The sequence below is a fragment of the Pithys albifrons genome, chromosome 22, assembly GCF_047495875.1.
Source record: "Pithys albifrons albifrons isolate INPA30051 chromosome 22, PitAlb_v1, whole genome shotgun sequence".
Taxonomy (NCBI): Eukaryota; Metazoa; Chordata; class Aves; order Passeriformes; family Thamnophilidae; genus Pithys; species Pithys albifrons.
This window is the reverse complement of record NC_092479.1, coordinates 8,665,862-8,682,998: the sequence shown is the minus strand read 5'-3', so window position 1 is coordinate 8,682,998 and position 17,137 is coordinate 8,665,862. Positions and strand designations below refer to the sequence as shown.

Genomic DNA, 17,137 nt, shown 5'->3' with positions numbered 1-17,137 from the left:
GGTCCTCCAGCCCGCTGGGTGGCGCCAGCACGCCCCGCCCGGGACTCCTCTGTCTCGCGACAGCGCGCAACTCTCACGACAGGCGGCACAGGAAGATGGCGGCGGCCGTGCGTGAGGGCAGCCCTGCGGGGCAGGTGGGCAGCGGCGGAGCCGGGGCGGCCCTGCCCGGCTTCGACAGCCCCGACGCCTTCGTGAAGGTGCGCCGGGGCCGGGGGGAGCGGGCGGGGGCCGGGCCGGGGCTGGAGCGGGGCCTGTGCCGCCCGTGCTCGGGCCGGGCCGGGGCTGTATCTGCACGGGGGTGAGCGGGGCCTGTGCCGCCCGTGCTCGGGCCTGGTCCTGGTTCTTTCTCCCCCCCGGGATTCCCGGGAGCCCCACAGAACGGGCCCGGGCGGGGGCTGTGGCCGCGGGGGTCGTTCCAGGCCGCAGTGTCAGCCCCGGGGGTTCCACGTGTGCGGCCACACAAGGAGCGGTGCCGGTGCCGGTGCCGGTCCCGGGCGGGAAGCGCTGCAGGGTTTGGGGTGTTTCTATTGAAAGAATGGAGTAGCTGTCTGTGTTCCTGCTGATTTATAGAATATCCAGAGCCTGAAGGGACCCCCAAGGACCATCCAGCCCAACCCCTGGCCCTGCACACACACCCGAACAATCCCACCCTGTCCCTGTCCCGTTTTCCAAACCCTCCAGGAGCTCTGGCAGCCTCGGGGCCGTGCCCGCTGCCCTGGGAGCCTGGGCAGTGCCCACCACCCCCTGGGGGGAAGGACCTTTGGCTGAGATCCAACCTAACCCTGCCCTGGCACAGTTTCAGGTCATATCTGTAACAGTAGACTGAGTTGTAAGTCTTGTACTTAGACTTCCATCAATTTAAGTTCTCTAAGCAGACCTTGTGAACTTCCTGCTGGTACAAAGTCACACGTTAGAACCACAGAGCTCCAAAGAATCTCCCGAGCCGAGGGGCACAGAGCAGGACAGAGTGGCACTGAGGGGCACAGAGCAGGGGCACAGAGCAGGGCAGAGTGGCACTGAGGGGCACAGAACAGGACAGAGTGGCACTGAGGGGTACAGAACAGGGCAGAGTGTCACTGAGGGGCACAGAGCAGGGGCACAGAGCAGGGCAGAGCGCTGACAGCGAGGGACACAGAGCAGGGCAGAGTGTCACCGAGGGGCACAGAGCAGGGGCACAGAGCAGGGCAGAGTGGCACTGAGGGGCACAGAGCAGGGGCACAGAACAGGACAGAGTGGCACTGAGGGGCACAGAACAGGACAGAGTGGCACTGAGGGGCACAGAGCAGGGCAGAGCACTGACCCGTGCTGTTCCTCCACAGCACGCCCTGGGCACGGTGGTGGCAGCGACCAAGGCATCCAACGGGCTGCCCCAGCCCGGCGACGAGTACGATTTTTACCGCAGCTTCCCCGGGTTCCGCGCCTACTGCGCCACACAGGGCGACCGCCTGCTGCGCTGGTGAGGGCTGGGGGGCTGCTGCACCTCTAGGGGCTGGGGAAGGGTCTGCTGGCACCCCTGGGATGTGGGGAAGGTCCTGCTGCACCTCTAGGGGCTGGGGGTGGGTCTGCTGCATCCCTGGGCTCTGGGGAAGGTCCTGCTGCATCCCTGGGCTCTGGGGAAGGTCCTGCTGCATCCCTGGGCTCTGGGGAAGGTCCTGCTGCACCCCTGGGCTCTGGGGAAGGGCCTGCTGCACCCCTGGGCTCTGGGGAAGGGCCTGCTGCACCCCTGGGCTCTGGGGAAGGGTCTGCTGCACCTCTAGGGGCTGGGGAAGGGTCTGCTGCACCCCTGGGATGTGGGGAAGGGCCTGCTGCACCTCTAGGGACTGGGAGGGCCTGCTGCACCTCTGGGGGCTGGGGGTGGGTCTGCTGCATCCCTGGGCTCTGGGGAAGGTCCTGCTGCACCCCTGGGATGTGGGGAGGGCCTGCTGCACCCCTGGGCTCTGGGGAAGGGCCTGCTGCACCCTGTGACACCCTGCTGACAGCTGTGCTGTTCTCCTGCAAGCATGAGCCAGGTGATGCAGTACCACGGCTGCCGGGGCCTCCTGAAAGATTCCAGCAAAGTGACAGGGCTGGAAGATAAATTTGATATGCTGGTTGACTCCAACGATGTCATTCTTGAAAGAGTGGTAAGCAAGTTACTTCTGGATGTGGTTCTTACAAACTGTTCAGTTGCCATAGCTCCTTTTTTCCTTGCAAGAATCTCAGTGGTAGTGCTTTTGCAGTTACAGTTGCAGTTTCTCAGTCTGGTGCTCTCCCTTGTTTTAAAAACCCCTCCATGTGCTGGGCCAGAGCTCCCTGAGGCAGGTGGGTTGTGGGCCAGAGGGAGGGACAGCAATACCTGACTTGTGAAGAAATAAATAGTCTGGCATAAACCCTCACAACCTGAGAACAGGTCTACGTTTTAGAGCTGCTTCTCTGAGGAAACTCTTTCCACCCCTGATGTTCAACATACTCCTCCCACGTTTGTCTGTCTGGTGTTTGGGGGAAGTGGCTGTGGAGGTACCTGCCTACATGACTTTCTTTACTCAGTCTGACTGAAGGGGCTGAGTGTGGTAATTTAACACGTGTTTCACGTTGCTTTTCTGCATGTTAGAGTATTTTATTGGATGAAGCATCAGGAGTGAACAGAAACCAGCAGCCAGTCCTGCCAGCTGGGTTGCAGCCCCCCCAGATGATCGTTTCCAGCTGGAACCGTAAGGTGAGACCCCTGAGCTCAGTTTGCTGTGTGGGCTCAGCTGTTCTCCCAGCCTTGGCACCACTGAGTCTCAGTGCAGTTGAGCAGTTAAATGTGTTCTCGTGGTTTCTCACGCATTCCAAGCCACTCTTTCCTTCCCTTTCCTCGTTATTCAAATGTGATTCTGGATTCTCTGTGCTGTCAGTTGTCATTTCAGTGTCATGTACACCACAGCCTTTCTGGTGCTTACTCCTATGAATTCAGAATTCCAGTTCAGAGAACTCTCCTTCCTCAGTGCTGGACTCGCTGTACAAAAGTGACTCAGTGTTGAGTGTGGGGTGTCACTTGATTTCTCTGAATGTCTGTTAAGTCATGTGAGTTTTACCTGTGGTTTTTTAAACAGGCAGCAGAATTCCACAAGAGAACTCGGTCTGAAACCTTCCGACTGCTCCATGCCAAGAATATCTCTCGACCACAGCTTAAGTTTCGGGAAAAGATCGACAATTCCAACACTCCCTTTGTCCCTAAACTTTTTATCAAGCCAAATGCTTTGAAACCTTTGCCCGAAGGTAAGGGGGCTATTTTTGTTGGGTAACCTGTTCAGAGTATGTAACACAAACCTGTCTCAAAGTGTGGAGGAGAAATCATTGTAAGAACAAGTAAGAGGAGATGCTGAGCATTTGGCTCTGTGACGCTGTTTCCATGTGTGGTGTAAGGGTAGGTCAGCAAGCAGCATCTTCTGTTGGTAGACAGCAAATAATCTGTCCCAAGCAGATGTTCTGTTGCTGCTCTTTACCACCACTGAATATGCATGAGAGTCACTTTTGCCTCAGAACCTTGACTAGCCCAGTTGGCTTTGCAGATATTCTTTCAAATGATTGAGGAGCACCAAGTGTGTGGGGAGACCCGCCTTTGCTTTGGGTGATTTACCAGAGCTGCTGTGTAACACCCTGCCTTGGTAACATTCTGCTGCTGCTGATTCATCCACAATCTGCACTGATGCCATTGTACCTTTAGTAACTGGGAATAGTTGAAGGATTTTTCTGGAGATTTTTCAATCTTCTTCCAAGCTTTTGAGCAGAACCATCTTGAGTCTTGCTTAAAACAGCCTGATAACTGAGTTGGCATTCAAGGTGCTGACAGCAAAAGCTGCAGCTCTAAATTGTTGAGATTTTTGATACTTGGAGATTTTAATAGGCTCTTGTGGTGGGTGGAGGGGAGAGAGTGGCAGGCTGAGAACATGTTGCGTGGGGGACCCAGTCCAGTTATTCCATATTGGTTGTTCAGCCCTCACAACAAGTGGACGGCAGCGACAGGAGCGCCCCGAGGACTTGGATGTGCCAGCTGCTTTGGCAGACTTCATCCACCAGCAGAGGACCCAGCAAACTGAGCAAGACATGTAAGGACTGACCTGGCAGGAAGGTGCCCAGGGTGCCACCTGCGTGCCCCTCTGTGCTGGTGCTCGGCCTGTAACAGCTCTGCATGTGTTTGTGCCCACACTGCACTGTGTGTGACTTCTCAGACCTCTGCAGTGACCTTAAACCTGTGCTTAATGTGACACAGCATTTCTGCTGAGGAGGGAAAGTGCCACAGCCTTCAAAGTCTCTGTGCTGTGGCCTCGTGAGGGTGGCTGGAATTTAGTCTGTGCTCCTCTTCCTGATTTCCACAGGTTTGCTCACCCCTACCAGTATGAACTGGAGCATTTTTCTCCACCAGATGATGTTCTCAAGAAACCAGAACTTCAGGTTGGTGCCCACTTTAATTTCCAGCTGCAGATGCAGTGCATTTACAGCCATACCTGACAAATGTCAGACTTGAGGGTGGAGGTCAGGGTGGGAGTTGGCAGAGAACATGCCATGCCTAATTCATGTGCTCTGCCAGATGTACAGGCCCATTGAGGAAACACCCTGTCATTTTGTCACCACACTGGATCAGCTGGTAGAACTAAATGAAAAGCTTATGAACTGTAAAGAATTTGCCCTGGATTTAGAGGTAATCAAATTGCCTTTTCTGTTTAAAAGTCATACATGTACTTTTAGGACATAGGAAACCATTACATTCTTTAGTCTGTTTTGTGATTTTCTCCTGGTTTTTGTACTTGTTGCCATGAAAAGACAGTCCAGGACTCTGACCTGTCAGATATTATCTATAAGGTTGAACTAAACTCTGTCAGTATTACAGGTTTTCTATTGGTAGCACTGGCTGCACACTTCCTACTGTATTTGATCTTTCAATTCATCCCATGCCTTTCTAATGTTACCTTAGTGCCTGCAAAGAGAAAGTTTGATTATCCAGTTGTCTTTTTTCTTGAAGAAGTCCTCTGTTACTTTTCCTTCCTTCATTTGGGATGCTGGTGGTTTTATAGCATGATTTCTGTGATAAATCCTGTTTCCCCCTGTCTTGCCCCCTTGCAGCACCATTCCTACAGGACCTTCCTGGGCCTGACCTGTCTGATGCAGATTTCCACTCGCACAGAGGATTTCGTTATCGACGCCCTGGAGCTGCGCGGCGACCTGACCATCCTCAACGAGACCTTCACAGACCCTGCCATTGTGAAGGTCAGTGCCACATTCACCAGAATTCCTTTCTTATTACTAGTATTGTTTTAGTTTAGGCTTTTTTATACTTAAAATCCCTTAATGGTAAAGGGCAGAGGAAAGAAATCTGGTCCTATACATGTGATTATGAAAGCACAGCCCCACCAACCTGGAGTAGAAATGTTGTTTGTATCATTCCCAACCTGTTTTGCTTTTCAAGGTCCTTCATGGTGCTGATTCAGATGTGGAATGGCTGCAAAGAGACTTTGGTCTGTACTTGGTGAACGTGTTTGACACTCACCAAGCTGCTCGTCTCCTCAATCTTGGCAGGCATTCTTTGGAGCACTTGCTAAAGCTGTATTGCAGTGTGGATGCTGACAAGAAGTACCAGCTGGCTGACTGGAGGATACGGTAAAAACTGACCCTAAGTGGGCTGGAGCTGCCAGGTAGCTCTTTCTCCTTGTTTGCATTGCTAGAGCTTCTCGTTGCCAGACCTGTAGTTGTAGGTTAGTCTCAAAGTGAATGAGCACAGCATTTACCTGGCTGTGCCTGAGGTTTTTGAGTGTTACATCTTCCCATGTTTTTTGGAAAATGAGTTCTTTTGGGAAGAAAATCTCCTGGGAGCTCATTTCTTAGAGCAGTGCTTAACCCCTGCAGTGTTGTGGAGAGAGCTGGTATTGGCTCCTGCAGAGCCCCCACAAAAGCCTTGTCACCTGCACAGTGTGCCCTGCACACCACAGAGATCCCAAAGCTGCTTTTTGTAGCCTCTGCAGAGAGAGGAGAGTTATGAACAAATACCACAGTGAGCAGTTCTGCATCTGACTCAGCTGCAGGGCAGCCCTGCCCTCTGGCATGTGAACAAGGTGCCATATGAACTGGAGAGTGCACAGCATGTCACTGCTGGTGCCCTGCAAGCCCTTTAGTAAGAAAACAGAAGAATTTCCCTGTTAGCCCCTGGCATGTCTCATGTGCAGTTTGCCCTGATACGCCTTGTGAGAAGAAAGTGGCAGTTTGGTGGGACAGCTGCAATGTGTTCATGTGGTGTGGCTCTTTCTCTAGCCCTCTGCCAGAGGAAATGGTCCAGTATGCCCGTGATGACACCCACTACCTGCTCTACATCTACGACAAGCTGCGGGAGGCGCTGTGGGAGAGGGGGAACGAGCAGCCCACGCAGCTGCAGGTGGTGTGGCAGCGCAGCAGGGACATCTGCCTCAAGGTACAGCCTCCCCTGCCTGCATTGCCTGGGTCGGGGGGGGCTTAGGACAGGAGGGGCTTTGCTTATTCTACATCTCTTACATAAACATGGGGGTTTTCCTCTTTGTGTATCTGAAATCAGCTGTGTAAACTCTGACTCAGTCATGTGCAGTCACTTGTTTCATGGGCTAAAATCCTTGGGTTGAGGTGCCTTCCTGCTGTTTTTGAATGCAAGAACTCCTTGGCCTCATGATGCTGTCAGGTGTGTCTTTTCCAAGAGAGATGTTACATTTCCAGTTCTGCTGGATGTTCCTAGAAGTTCAGAGCCTCACTGAATTGCATTATGAGACAATTGCATTGTGCCTCTGGAAAATTCTACCTATGAAAGTAGACCTTGTGTAATGTAGTGAAGCTTGAAGGTACTAAAGCTGCTCCTGAAGTTGGTGAGAGTGGCTTTTTCCTAAAAATTGATGAGATGTGTGTTCTTGAGGAATAGGCTCCTACCAATCATTTAGGATGAAAGCTCAAGACACATTGTACCACAGTGCATTCAGTCCCCTGGTGTCTGTGTGGGATTCTCTGAGTGGGGCAAGGCACACAATAAAGCACAAATCCAGTACTGATCATGAGTGTTCCTTCTCTTTTCCTGTACAGAAATACATCAAGCCCCTGTTCACAGATGAGTCCTACCTTGAGCTGTACAGGAGGCAGAAGAAGCACCTGGACACGCAGCAGCTGGCAGCGTTCAGGCTGCTGTTTGCATGGAGAGACAAGATAGCACGTCAGGAGGACGAGAGCACAGGGTAGGCAGTCCTGTTATGGACACTGGATTAGTACTGGAGTGAATCTCTGGGGTTGTGCCCCTTCCACCCCTGAGGTGGAACCACTGTCTTACCTGGGGGCATCACTGAACTCCCTCGGGCTGCTTGTTACCCAGAGGTCCTGTTACATTAGCCAGAAATTCTTACAGGTATCTAAATCATCCCCACTTAACTTCTTTTTAACTGATTTCCTCTTCTCAGACCTTGTAACTGGGGCAGAGTTGTGCACTTTGGAGCTATTTTTAAGTGTTTTTAGCATTCTGCTACGTTCACACCACCTCTTTGTGTTGTAGGTATGTGCTACCAAATCATATGCTGTTGAAGATCTCAGAGGAGCTGCCCAAGTAAGTTTTGTTCACCCTCAAGGAGTCTTATTTGATTTTAATATCCAGCAAGTTGCTTCCTAGTGTGTAATTACTTCTGCACTTAGTCCCTTCCTCCCAGCTGTCAGAACTACTTTTCTCTATAGTTGTTCAGTTTGGAAGAGAAATAAATAGCAATACTCCTTTGGAAGGTTCCAGACTTCTGGGATACATCTCTGATTTTATTCCACTAATAAACCAAATTCCTGTGCATTGCTCTATGTCACATATTCCCCCTGAGATTCCTACACTATTACAGAGCAAGAGTGGAATGAATTCCCGCATTTATTTGGGGGTTTTTTGCACTTCCTAAAGGGATGGGAAGGGCAAGGGGCAGATCCCTTAAAACACCCAATTTACACATTTTCCTCAAACACTTGACACTCATCACCTGACACTCATACCTGAGGATAATAAAAATGCATCTTTAAAGGCAGGTCTGCTCCTGGGCTCAGCTTTCACAGGTGAATACTGAGTGAAATGATGATTAGGAGTGTCAGAGCACAGAAGAGTGAAATGGGAGGAGAGCTGACTTAATGGCATCTCCTTATCTGCACAAACTGGTGCAGAAGAATTTTATCACAGAGAATAAACTTTGGCAGATTAATGTGCCTTGTCTTGCTCTGTCACAGTCAGGACCGTGGTTATATCCCACTGCACATCCTTGGAATGCAAATGCCTGACATATTGGCCATAAATACAGCACAGTGAATTTTGCTGCTCTCTCTTTAGAGAACCCCAGGGCATCATTGCCTGCTGCAACCCTGTCCCACCACTCGTTCGCCAGCAGATTAATGAATTGCATCTGTTAATTCAGCAGGCCCGGGAGATGCCCCTTGTCAAGGTAGGAGTAGCTTGTGCCACACAGGAGACTCATCCTTGGCTTCCCCTAGGCCAGGGACTGGAGCTGAGTGGTGGCCTGAGATGATGTGTGTGCTGAGGTTTGCTTTGTGAGTGCTGAACGTGATGTTCTGTAGTGGGGCAGAAAAACCCATGGCAGCTTCTGGGGCGTGTGCTGTTCAGTGGCTTACACAGTGTGATCCCCTGCAGGAGGAGGAACTGCACCTGGGGGAATTTGTTGGCCATGTAAACACACTTATAAATCTTTTACAGCCATGGTGAGGCAAACAAAACCAACCCTGGGTGTAAGAGGTTCATTAGGTAAAATACATCATCAGCATGTTGGTGTTAATACAGTTTTCCTCCTGTAGTGAAACCAAAGCACCTGTGAGCAAGAATGTGTCCTTTCAGTTCCAGGTGCTTAAATATATATCCAAGTGCAAACACTGCAGGAGAAGAAAGTCATTTTATTGACCTGCTAGCTTGTAATAAATGTGTTGAAAGCACTGATAAGGAGGCCAGCCCAGGAGAAACAGGACAGGTGCATTTAAGTAACTTACTTTTCTCTCCCATTCTAGTCGGAGATTACTTCAGCTGCCAAGAAGAGAGCATCTCTGCCCACTCCTGAGGTACATCTACAGGAGAGTTTTACCTAAAGTCTTAAGGCTTAAACTTGGAAATAAATACATCAAATTCTGCCTTCTAGTAAATTGCTGATCTCATCAATTTTACAGGTCTCTCTGCCTTAGCTTAATGTTACTTTTCTGTGCTGGACTCATAATATATTACCAGCTGTAAAGTGGTATTTTACAAACCCCCATAAAGCAGCACTTAGGGCTTTATCAGCAAACACTCTGGCTGCTGGACAGTTTCATATGTGTTAGAATATATTGACTGAGCTGTAAGAAGAGAGGTTTCAGAGGGGTTTCCAGGGCTGACTTGTTCATTCTCTTGTGTATCAAGTAAATCATCTCCAGTAGCCTGTGGGTGTTTGCACAGGCAGCCTTTTGATGCCAGATCCAATGTGCTCTGGCAGGTGAGCTACATGGACAATATTCCTCTGAATTTCATCCTTTTGTTTGAATTTTCATTAGAGTGTCTCTGCAGCATGTGAAAACCACAGGTTCATGGTGTATTGATGGTGTTTGTAATTCCAATGTCCCTGCAGAAGCTGGAGAATGCCCTCTTTGGACCACATGACAGCTCACGGATCTCTGTGGGTGATTTTCAGACCAGCTCTGCCTTGGGTAATGTAGAGTCAACCTAAAAGCTGTGCTCATAGTGCAGTGATGGGGCTTGGACATGGAGGAAATCAGAGCAGTAAAATGCACAAGTATCTGATAAAAATGTTGTCTCCTTTTCACACAGAGCCTGCCCCAGTCTTGGAAGATTCTTGTCTCTTCTCCGACAGTGAGAGGACAATGAATATTCAAGACAGTCAGCCAGAGCCAACATGTCTTGTTGCTACTGCCACTATCAGCATATTCAGTGTAAGCAACATGTTTGCAAGGGTCAGGATTGAAGGGTTAGAAAACAGACTTGATAGGATAAAACTGTGTAGAAGAATTGTAAGAATGAGTAAGGTGGGACATGCATGGCAGTGACTCTGACCTCTGTCAGGTGTGTGGCACAGCCAAGACAACTGGGTTAGGAGGCCAGCAAGATAATTCCAAGTGTCTGGAGGGTCACTGCTCTCAGTGGGGATTCAGACTGAGAAACAGCAGTAGCCAAACCAAAAGAATATTTGATATTTGTGTTAATATTTCTTCTTCTTTTTTTTCTTCTTTTAAGTACTGTGACGAAGATGAAGGAAATAAGAGGACTTTGACCACTGCACAGCGAAAAGCTCAGCTGATAATGCAGTCCTTTGAAAATCCATTCAAAATGGTAAAAGCTCCAGCACATATTTGTAGTGGGACTCACACACTACCCAGGGTAGAGGGTGCTCTGAGCTGGTTTTCCAGGCATATCAGAAGGAGTCTGGTAGAGCATCAGCTGCTGCTCGCAGACTGGAATCCAGGGTTGTCCTTCTGGCAAACACACACATGTGAACTTGTTTTCAAAACACCTTTAAATGCCTCTTGGATATAAGTCTTTCTACACACTAATCAGACCTTTCACTGGGTTTTTTAATCAGGTTTGAGGTTTTTGAAATTTGTATCACGTTTTCATCTCTATGGCTGGAGTTATGAGCTGATCTTACTCCTGTAATAAATCACAAGAACAGTGGAGTATTGGTATAGATTTTGAGTGGCAAATTACTAGGAAATAATATCAAACCAACTTTTTCTGGTGTGCAGCTGAGGGTTGGTTTGTTGGGGGTTTTTGGTTTTGTGGGATTTTTTTAGTAGGCTTGTCTTTAATGTTTCTCTTGGGCATAATTGCAGTAACCTCTTTTTCCACAAGGTGTTCTATCTGTAGAATGTTTCTTAAATACGAACTCACTGATTTACAACAAGCAGCATTTTAGCAATGAGGTAAATGTCATGTGCTGTGTTTAAAGCCAAATGGTTTTTCCCTCTCTGCAGTACTTGCCTCCAGAGGAGAATTCTGCCTATGTCTCACAATCTGCAAAGTTTGATCCATCATCAAAGATCTATGAAGTAAGGCTCATGCTAAAATTTCCTGCAAACTATTGCAAAAGAAACAAGTAGTTTGTTTTCCATTGGAACCTCAGCAATATAGTACCTTTTTTTCTTCTTGGATACTTTTTGAGAAAGTTGACATGTTTCTGTGGCATTTGTATCCTTTGAAGAACACGAGCTTGGAGACATTCCAGTGTACAGTCCCTGCCTGTCAAAGCTGCAAACTACTACTGAAGTATCTGCCTGTGTTCTTGTGGCTTGTTTGTAGCTCAGAACTTTTGAAACACGTAGTTTTGCTTCACCTGGTGCAGCAGATGTTCATCTCTTTTACCACCCAGTTGGATCTTTTGTACTCTTAATGAGGACCAGCATATGAAAGCAAGTTTTTAAACTCCCTTTTGCCATAAAACTTTAAAGAAAGTGTTTCCAGGCAGTACCTTGTCATTGCAGATCAGCAGTCGATGGAAGCTGGTGAGTCAGGCACCAGTGCAGAAACCCAAGACTGAAACCAGTAAGAAGGCAGCCCAGGAGTCAGGTACAGCCACTCCTCCCTTCCTCAGTGTGTGTGCCAGCAGCTTTTCCTAACACACTTCTGGTGTTTCCTACAGTCATGGATTTCCTGGTAAATGACACGGTTTGATAACATTTGTACTTGGTTTAGTTTGAGACCTGCTGCTTGGCTTGCTTTTTCTCAGCTCCTGGCTAACTTACACCAGCTTTTCACAGCAGTGCCTGTTTGTCTCCACAGCTGCCCGTGCCCAGGCACAGAAGGTGCCCAAAGCCACAGCCCAGGACGTTGTGTCTGTTCGTCAGCAAGCCATGGTATGTCACAGAATTCCCTCCTCCCACCGTGCCCCTTGCAGCAGCTGAGAGGGAAACCTGAGCCCTGTGCCTGCAGGACCTGAGTGACAGTGTTTGCACAGTGGGTTTCTGTGGTGCTGCCCTGAGTGCACCAGCAGGCCAGGCCCCAGCTGACTGTGCTGTGCACCTTGTCACAGCCCCCTGTGTGTTCAGGAGGGAGTGTTCTCCCCTGCTGCCCCCCTGCTCCTCACGTGTTCCCCCAGGGTTCCTCACTTGTTTCACAGAGATTCCCCCAAATCTGCCAGTGGGGCCACAGCACATCTCAGCCTGTGATATCCTGTGAAATGACAGCTTGGCTCTTTATCTCAGAAGTCCCTGCTGTGAGGAGGAAAAGCCCAAAGCAGTTTAGGCCCCAGGAAGAGCACAGAACTCCCCACACTGTTATTGCCACAGGCAGGAGCTGTCCCTGGGGCCTGGCTCCACTGGGCAGTTCATCTGCATGCCTGTGCAGAGATGTTTCATTCTCCTCTCCTGAACTCAGCCTTGTCTCTCTTCTGTGGGTTCCTTTCACAGCAGGAACAAGCTAATAGGAAGAGGGAGAGAGGCACGAGTGAAACGGGAGCAGAGTTGCCAGCACAAGAGAAGAAACGGCCCAAACCCACCCAGCAACCAGAGGAGGTGGAAGCACCAAAGCAGTTTACCCCCTTTGATTACAGCAAGTCCAACTTCAAGGTGTTTGCAGGTAAGATCTGATCCCTTGCAGTGCTGCAGGCCGTGGAAAACATTGCCAGCTGAGCCTGTGCAAGGCTGTGAGAATGTGGGTGCCAAGGCAGTGCAGACTCTGACACGGCACTTACTGCACAGTGGGGAAACCCTTGGAGAAGTTGAATTGAGGAGTGTACATTTTAACATCCCTTCTGGTTTGGAAACAATCCTGAAACTATTGGCCAAGTGGGTCGTAGGTTTGGATTTTGTTTATTTTCTATGTAGAGAAAGTCATCTGTTTAACTGGACTGGGGAATTAGGAGGGAAAGGAGATGTGACTCCTTTGTAACAAGCACCTCCTCAAAAGCATCTGCTGCCCTTAAGAGACTTCTGGATTGTACTGCGTGGGAGACTGCAGGGCAGCCTCCATATCCTCAGGGGAACACTGTGGAGTGCACTGTTCTTTATGGAAAATTTTAGTGACAGCTCCTCCTCTCTCCTTTAGGCAGCAGCAAATCGAAGCCATCGCCACAGTTCGATCCTGCCAAGCAAGCGCACACGGGCAAGGTATGGGCTTGTCATGGAGAGAGGGACAGGGTGTGGGGGACAGAGGTACCCAGCTGGGCACTCACTGGGGAGAGCAGATGACTTTTCTAGATGTGCAGAATGTTCCCCAACAGCACTTGGTACTGAGGTGCAGCTTCCAATTCATGCTTTGTAATATCACCTCTTCCCATTCAGGAGGAGCTTCCTTTGAGCCCCTCAGGTGCTCTTGTTGTTTTCCTCCTCTTCATACCTTGTTCACACCTCCACCTTCACACATCACAGGTGTGACACTGGGACCACAGCACACAAATTCCCAGCACCAAATTCAAGACACTCAAAAATCTGAGTCATTCCAGTGGTTCCAGGCCATGTCAGGGCTGTGTGTTGCTCACGTTCTCCCCAGGTATCGTTACTGGGAAAACAGTCTCAACTCAGAGGTTTTTCACTTACCTTACTGCTAGTTGAGATGGAAGAGAAGAAAGAAAAAATAATCAAACTTGAGGCATTTCCTGTGTTGTCATCCTGCAGACCTGGGTCCCTAAAGCCCCACCTGTACCTGCACAGTGCTCACACATGGAGCGTTTGGGTGCTGGTGGGTGATGTCTGTGGATGTTCAGGCCCAGGTGTGAACTCCCTCAGTGCTTGAGCATTCCTTACATTGCAGCCTCTCCTGTGCATGCTGCCTTCCTGCATACTCAGCTGGAGAGAAAATGTTACCAGGGAGCATCTTAGACATTCCAAAAAATTGGATTCTAGAAGCTGAACAAGTTCATGCCTCGTAGTGTAGGACAGTTTCCTGTGCAATCCCTTGGCCGTGTCACTTGAAATTTGTTTCAGGGTAAAAAAAAGAAACTGACTGGCGACTTTGGGACAGCCTGTACAGGTTTCTCTGCCTGGATGGGTGAGGTTTGTTGTCAGTGGGGTGCTGTGCCCCCCATGTCTGGGTCAGAGCAGGAGAGCAGCACCTCCTCAGGGGCACTCAAACACGGAGCTCAGGTGTGCATGAGCAGAGTCCTGTGAGGCTGCAGGAACCTGCAGGACATGAACCTCACACTGTGCTTGGCAGGAACCTCACTGGGGGTGTTTTGTTTCTTCTCTGTGCAGAAATTTGCTGGAGCCAACAAACTGCAGCAGTCTGGGAACCGGAGCATGTCCTACCTGGCGGGGAAGGCAGAGAGGTGTGTGGGCAGCTGCTCTGGGCAGCTGGAGTGTGGGCAGAGCACAGACATTGTGGGCAGCCTGCTCTGGGCAGCTGGAGTGTGGGCAGAGCACAGACATTGTGGGCAGCTGCTCTGGGCAGCTGGAGTGTGGGCAGAGCACAGACATTGTGGGCAGCCTGCTCTGGGCAGCTGGAGTGTGGGCAGAGCACAGACATTGTGGGCAGCTGCTCTGGGCAGCTGGAGTGTGGGCAGAGCACAGACATTGTGGGCAGCTGCTGTGGGCAGCTGGAGTGTGGGCAGAGCACAGACATTGTGGGCAGCTGCTCTGGGCAGCTGGAGTGTGGGCAGAGCACAGACATTGTGGGCAGCTGCTCTGGGCAGCTGGAGTGTGGGCAGAGCACAGACATTGTGGGCAGCTGCTCTGGGCAGCTGGAGTGTGGGCAGAGCACAGGCATTGTGGGCAGCTGCTCTGGGCAGCTGGAGTGTGGGCAGAGCACAGGCATTGTGGGCAGCTGCTGTGGGCAGCTGGGGCATGGGCAGAGCACAGACATTGTGGGCAGCCTGCTCTGGGCAGCTGGGGCATGGGCAGACACAGACATTGTGGTCAGCTGCTCTGGGCAGCTGGGGCATGGGCAGAGCACAGACATTGTGGGCAGCTGCTCTGGGCAGCTGGGGCATGAGCAGAGCACAGACATTGTGGGCAGCTGCCCTGAGAGCTCCAGCACAGGGTTAATGGGAGGAGTTTGCATCACAGCTTGATGTCAGTTTAAAGGGAAAAAAAGGAAAAGAAAAAACCTTAGAATTGATGCAATGAAAGGCAAGTCTGGGAGGAAGGTTTGAAATGTTGAGGTAAAAGTTTGTGTTAAAGGTAAAAGTTTGTGTTAATGGTATGGGAGTCAAATTTTTTTCACCACAGAGGTAGGTGGGGATGGGAAGAACATCTGCCTGTCTTGGGAGGAGGACAAATAGCAGAACTGCCAAGCATGAACGTTCTTGTTCAGAAAGGATACTTAATGTTTAGCCCACAAGAGTTGATTCTTGTTTGTTCCTTAGTCATGGAAGAGCAGCACTGGGTAAGGGCAGCAGAGGAGGGAGAAGGGGCTGCATCAGGGCCTTCATAGAATCATTGTAACATTGTCAGTTTTCAGTCTGAATTGAGAGCAAGAGTTAAGTGTTTGTGTAACTGTTTTGCAGGAGCTCGACACACCACTGGCCAAAGAGATAATCCTTGTTACAGGAGCTGTGGGAGTTGCTGCTGAAGGAAACAACAGTTACAAGTGTTGTCACCATGAGGAGGCAAATACCGGTCACTGAACATTTTTGTACAGAAAATGTTTTTAAAACCATTAAAATCCTTTTTTTCCAAAAGGAAAAACATCTTAATGATGCCACTTTTATTATATTCACACTGATTTTTTTCTAATTATGCTCACAATGTTGCTTTGTTTATGATTTTGAAAGTTTTATTCTGTGTCCTCAAACACAGCCAGGCTAAACTTGTCACTTGTTGGAGTTGCCTGAAGTCCAGAACCAGCATATCAGTGGAGCATGAGAGGAACCTCTTGGCACCTCTAAAGGCAGCACAAAAATAATAGATTGAGTAGATGTGACTCAAACCCCAGCAGTCCAGAGGAGGAAATGAGGCCAGGCTGGCTTTTGTTAGACCTTGATTACAAATTGAACTGCACAGCTCAATTCTTACAAGACAAGGTAAGATGAAAAATGAGAGTCTATCTGGCAGTGTTTGTGTATTTTTCAACAAAGACTTTATTTTAAGGGGGAAAAAAGAGGATACTTTTGGGATCAGAGACCAGTTCTTTCACCATATAGAGTGAAAGTGATGGATTAGGCAGAAGGTAAAAACACAGAGTGCAGCATTGGGTTGGAGAAAGGCAGCAGGTTTTGTGCTGCAGCTGAATCTCTACAGCTAAACTTGCATCTCCAGGTTTTAAATACTCAGTGAATTTTCCTGAAGTCTGTAGAGAGTCTGTAGAAGCAGGTTTGGTGGATGGATGACAGAGCTCATTCTAGTGCTGTCCACTGCTGGCTGGTAATGCTGTGGAGAGGTCAGGGACATGACATTTTAACAGGACTTTATTTTACAAAGACTTTGAGCAAGTTTGGGATTTAGTTTTTGTTTCTTTTAAATCTCTTTTGCTGTTTCTGACAAGTGGAAGGAGCAGAGGAGGGGTTTTCCTCCTTGGGTATCTTGATGTGAGCAGTGCCAGCTGAGCAGCTTTGTAATGGTGGAACAGAATCTCTTTCTGCTCATAAAATCTGCTTGCATGGCTGAATATTGGAGAATGTTTTTGTAAAGAGGCAGTTAAAGAGCAATTGTCTCTAAGTGCATTTGCAGGGGCTGCCAATTCCCTTCCTGGCTTTACCAGTTCTGGTTATTTCTGTAACTTGGAAGAACAAGAAAGTCTTACTAAAAGCCCCATTGGCCCCCAGGATATTAAAATCTCTGTAGGTTAAGCCACTACTTAAAATTCCATGTGAGATGACATTTCAAGGATGATCTTAATTTCAGGGTTTTTCTGTTTTCCTTTTATGAGTTGCCATAGGTTTTAGAAGTGTCTCTAATGGAAGTGACTAGCAAATGCTGCATGTTTTATTCATCTGGTCGTGCCAGTGAAACTGTAGCCTTGGAATCCTCTGCTCTGGGGGAGTTTTGCTGTTGTTCTGCAGCAGTTGGAAATGTTTGTGTAACCTGGTAGGGCAAGTGCTCCTGGTGCTTTTCTCCCGAGGTCCAAGCCATGGTTTGTAACCCTGCTGAGCACACACCAGCACCAGAACCAAATCTGCCCCTGTGCCATCCACACAATCTCAGCTTGGAAGGGACCACAGAGGGTCACCTGGTCCCACCTCCCTGCCCAGCAGCGCCATCCCAGAGCACCTGGAACAGGATTATGTCC

General features: G+C 49.4%; 1 protein-coding gene across 1 annotated transcript; it reads left to right on the top strand.

Annotated features, from left to right (window-relative positions):
- Window positions 1-80: 80 nt before the first annotated feature.
- On the top strand, window positions 81-15,598 carry EXOSC10 (exosome component 10). Its single transcript, XM_071575817.1, has 25 exons — window positions 81-197; window positions 1,320-1,456; window positions 2,000-2,123; window positions 2,591-2,695; window positions 3,075-3,240; window positions 3,959-4,070; window positions 4,341-4,416; window positions 4,553-4,663; window positions 5,086-5,229; window positions 5,429-5,619; window positions 6,268-6,424; window positions 7,057-7,205; window positions 7,517-7,567; window positions 8,318-8,429; window positions 9,004-9,054; window positions 9,594-9,672; window positions 9,794-9,915; window positions 10,217-10,312; window positions 10,954-11,028; window positions 11,461-11,545; window positions 11,759-11,832; window positions 12,385-12,553; window positions 13,022-13,083; window positions 14,167-14,240; window positions 15,417-15,598. The coding sequence occupies exons 1-25, from the start codon at window positions 96-98 to the stop codon at window positions 15,445-15,447; spliced, it is 2,655 nt and encodes an 884-aa protein (XP_071431918.1). The 5' UTR covers window positions 81-95; the 3' UTR covers window positions 15,448-15,598.
- Window positions 15,599-17,137: the final 1,539 nt, after the last annotated feature.

Excerpts from the sequence above, each read along its gene's own strand:
- EXOSC10 (XM_071575817.1), top strand. The coding sequence starts at position 96 with ATGGCGGCGGCCGTGCGTGAGGGCAGCCCTGCGGGGCAGGTGGGCAGC. Across the intron at positions 4,071-4,340 it reads CAGCAAACTGAGCAAGACAT|GTTTGCTCACCCCTACCAGT; the intron begins GTAAGGACTGAC and ends TGATTTCCACAG. Across the intron at positions 11,833-12,384 it reads CTGTTCGTCAGCAAGCCATG|CAGGAACAAGCTAATAGGAA; the intron begins GTATGTCACAGA and ends TTCCTTTCACAG.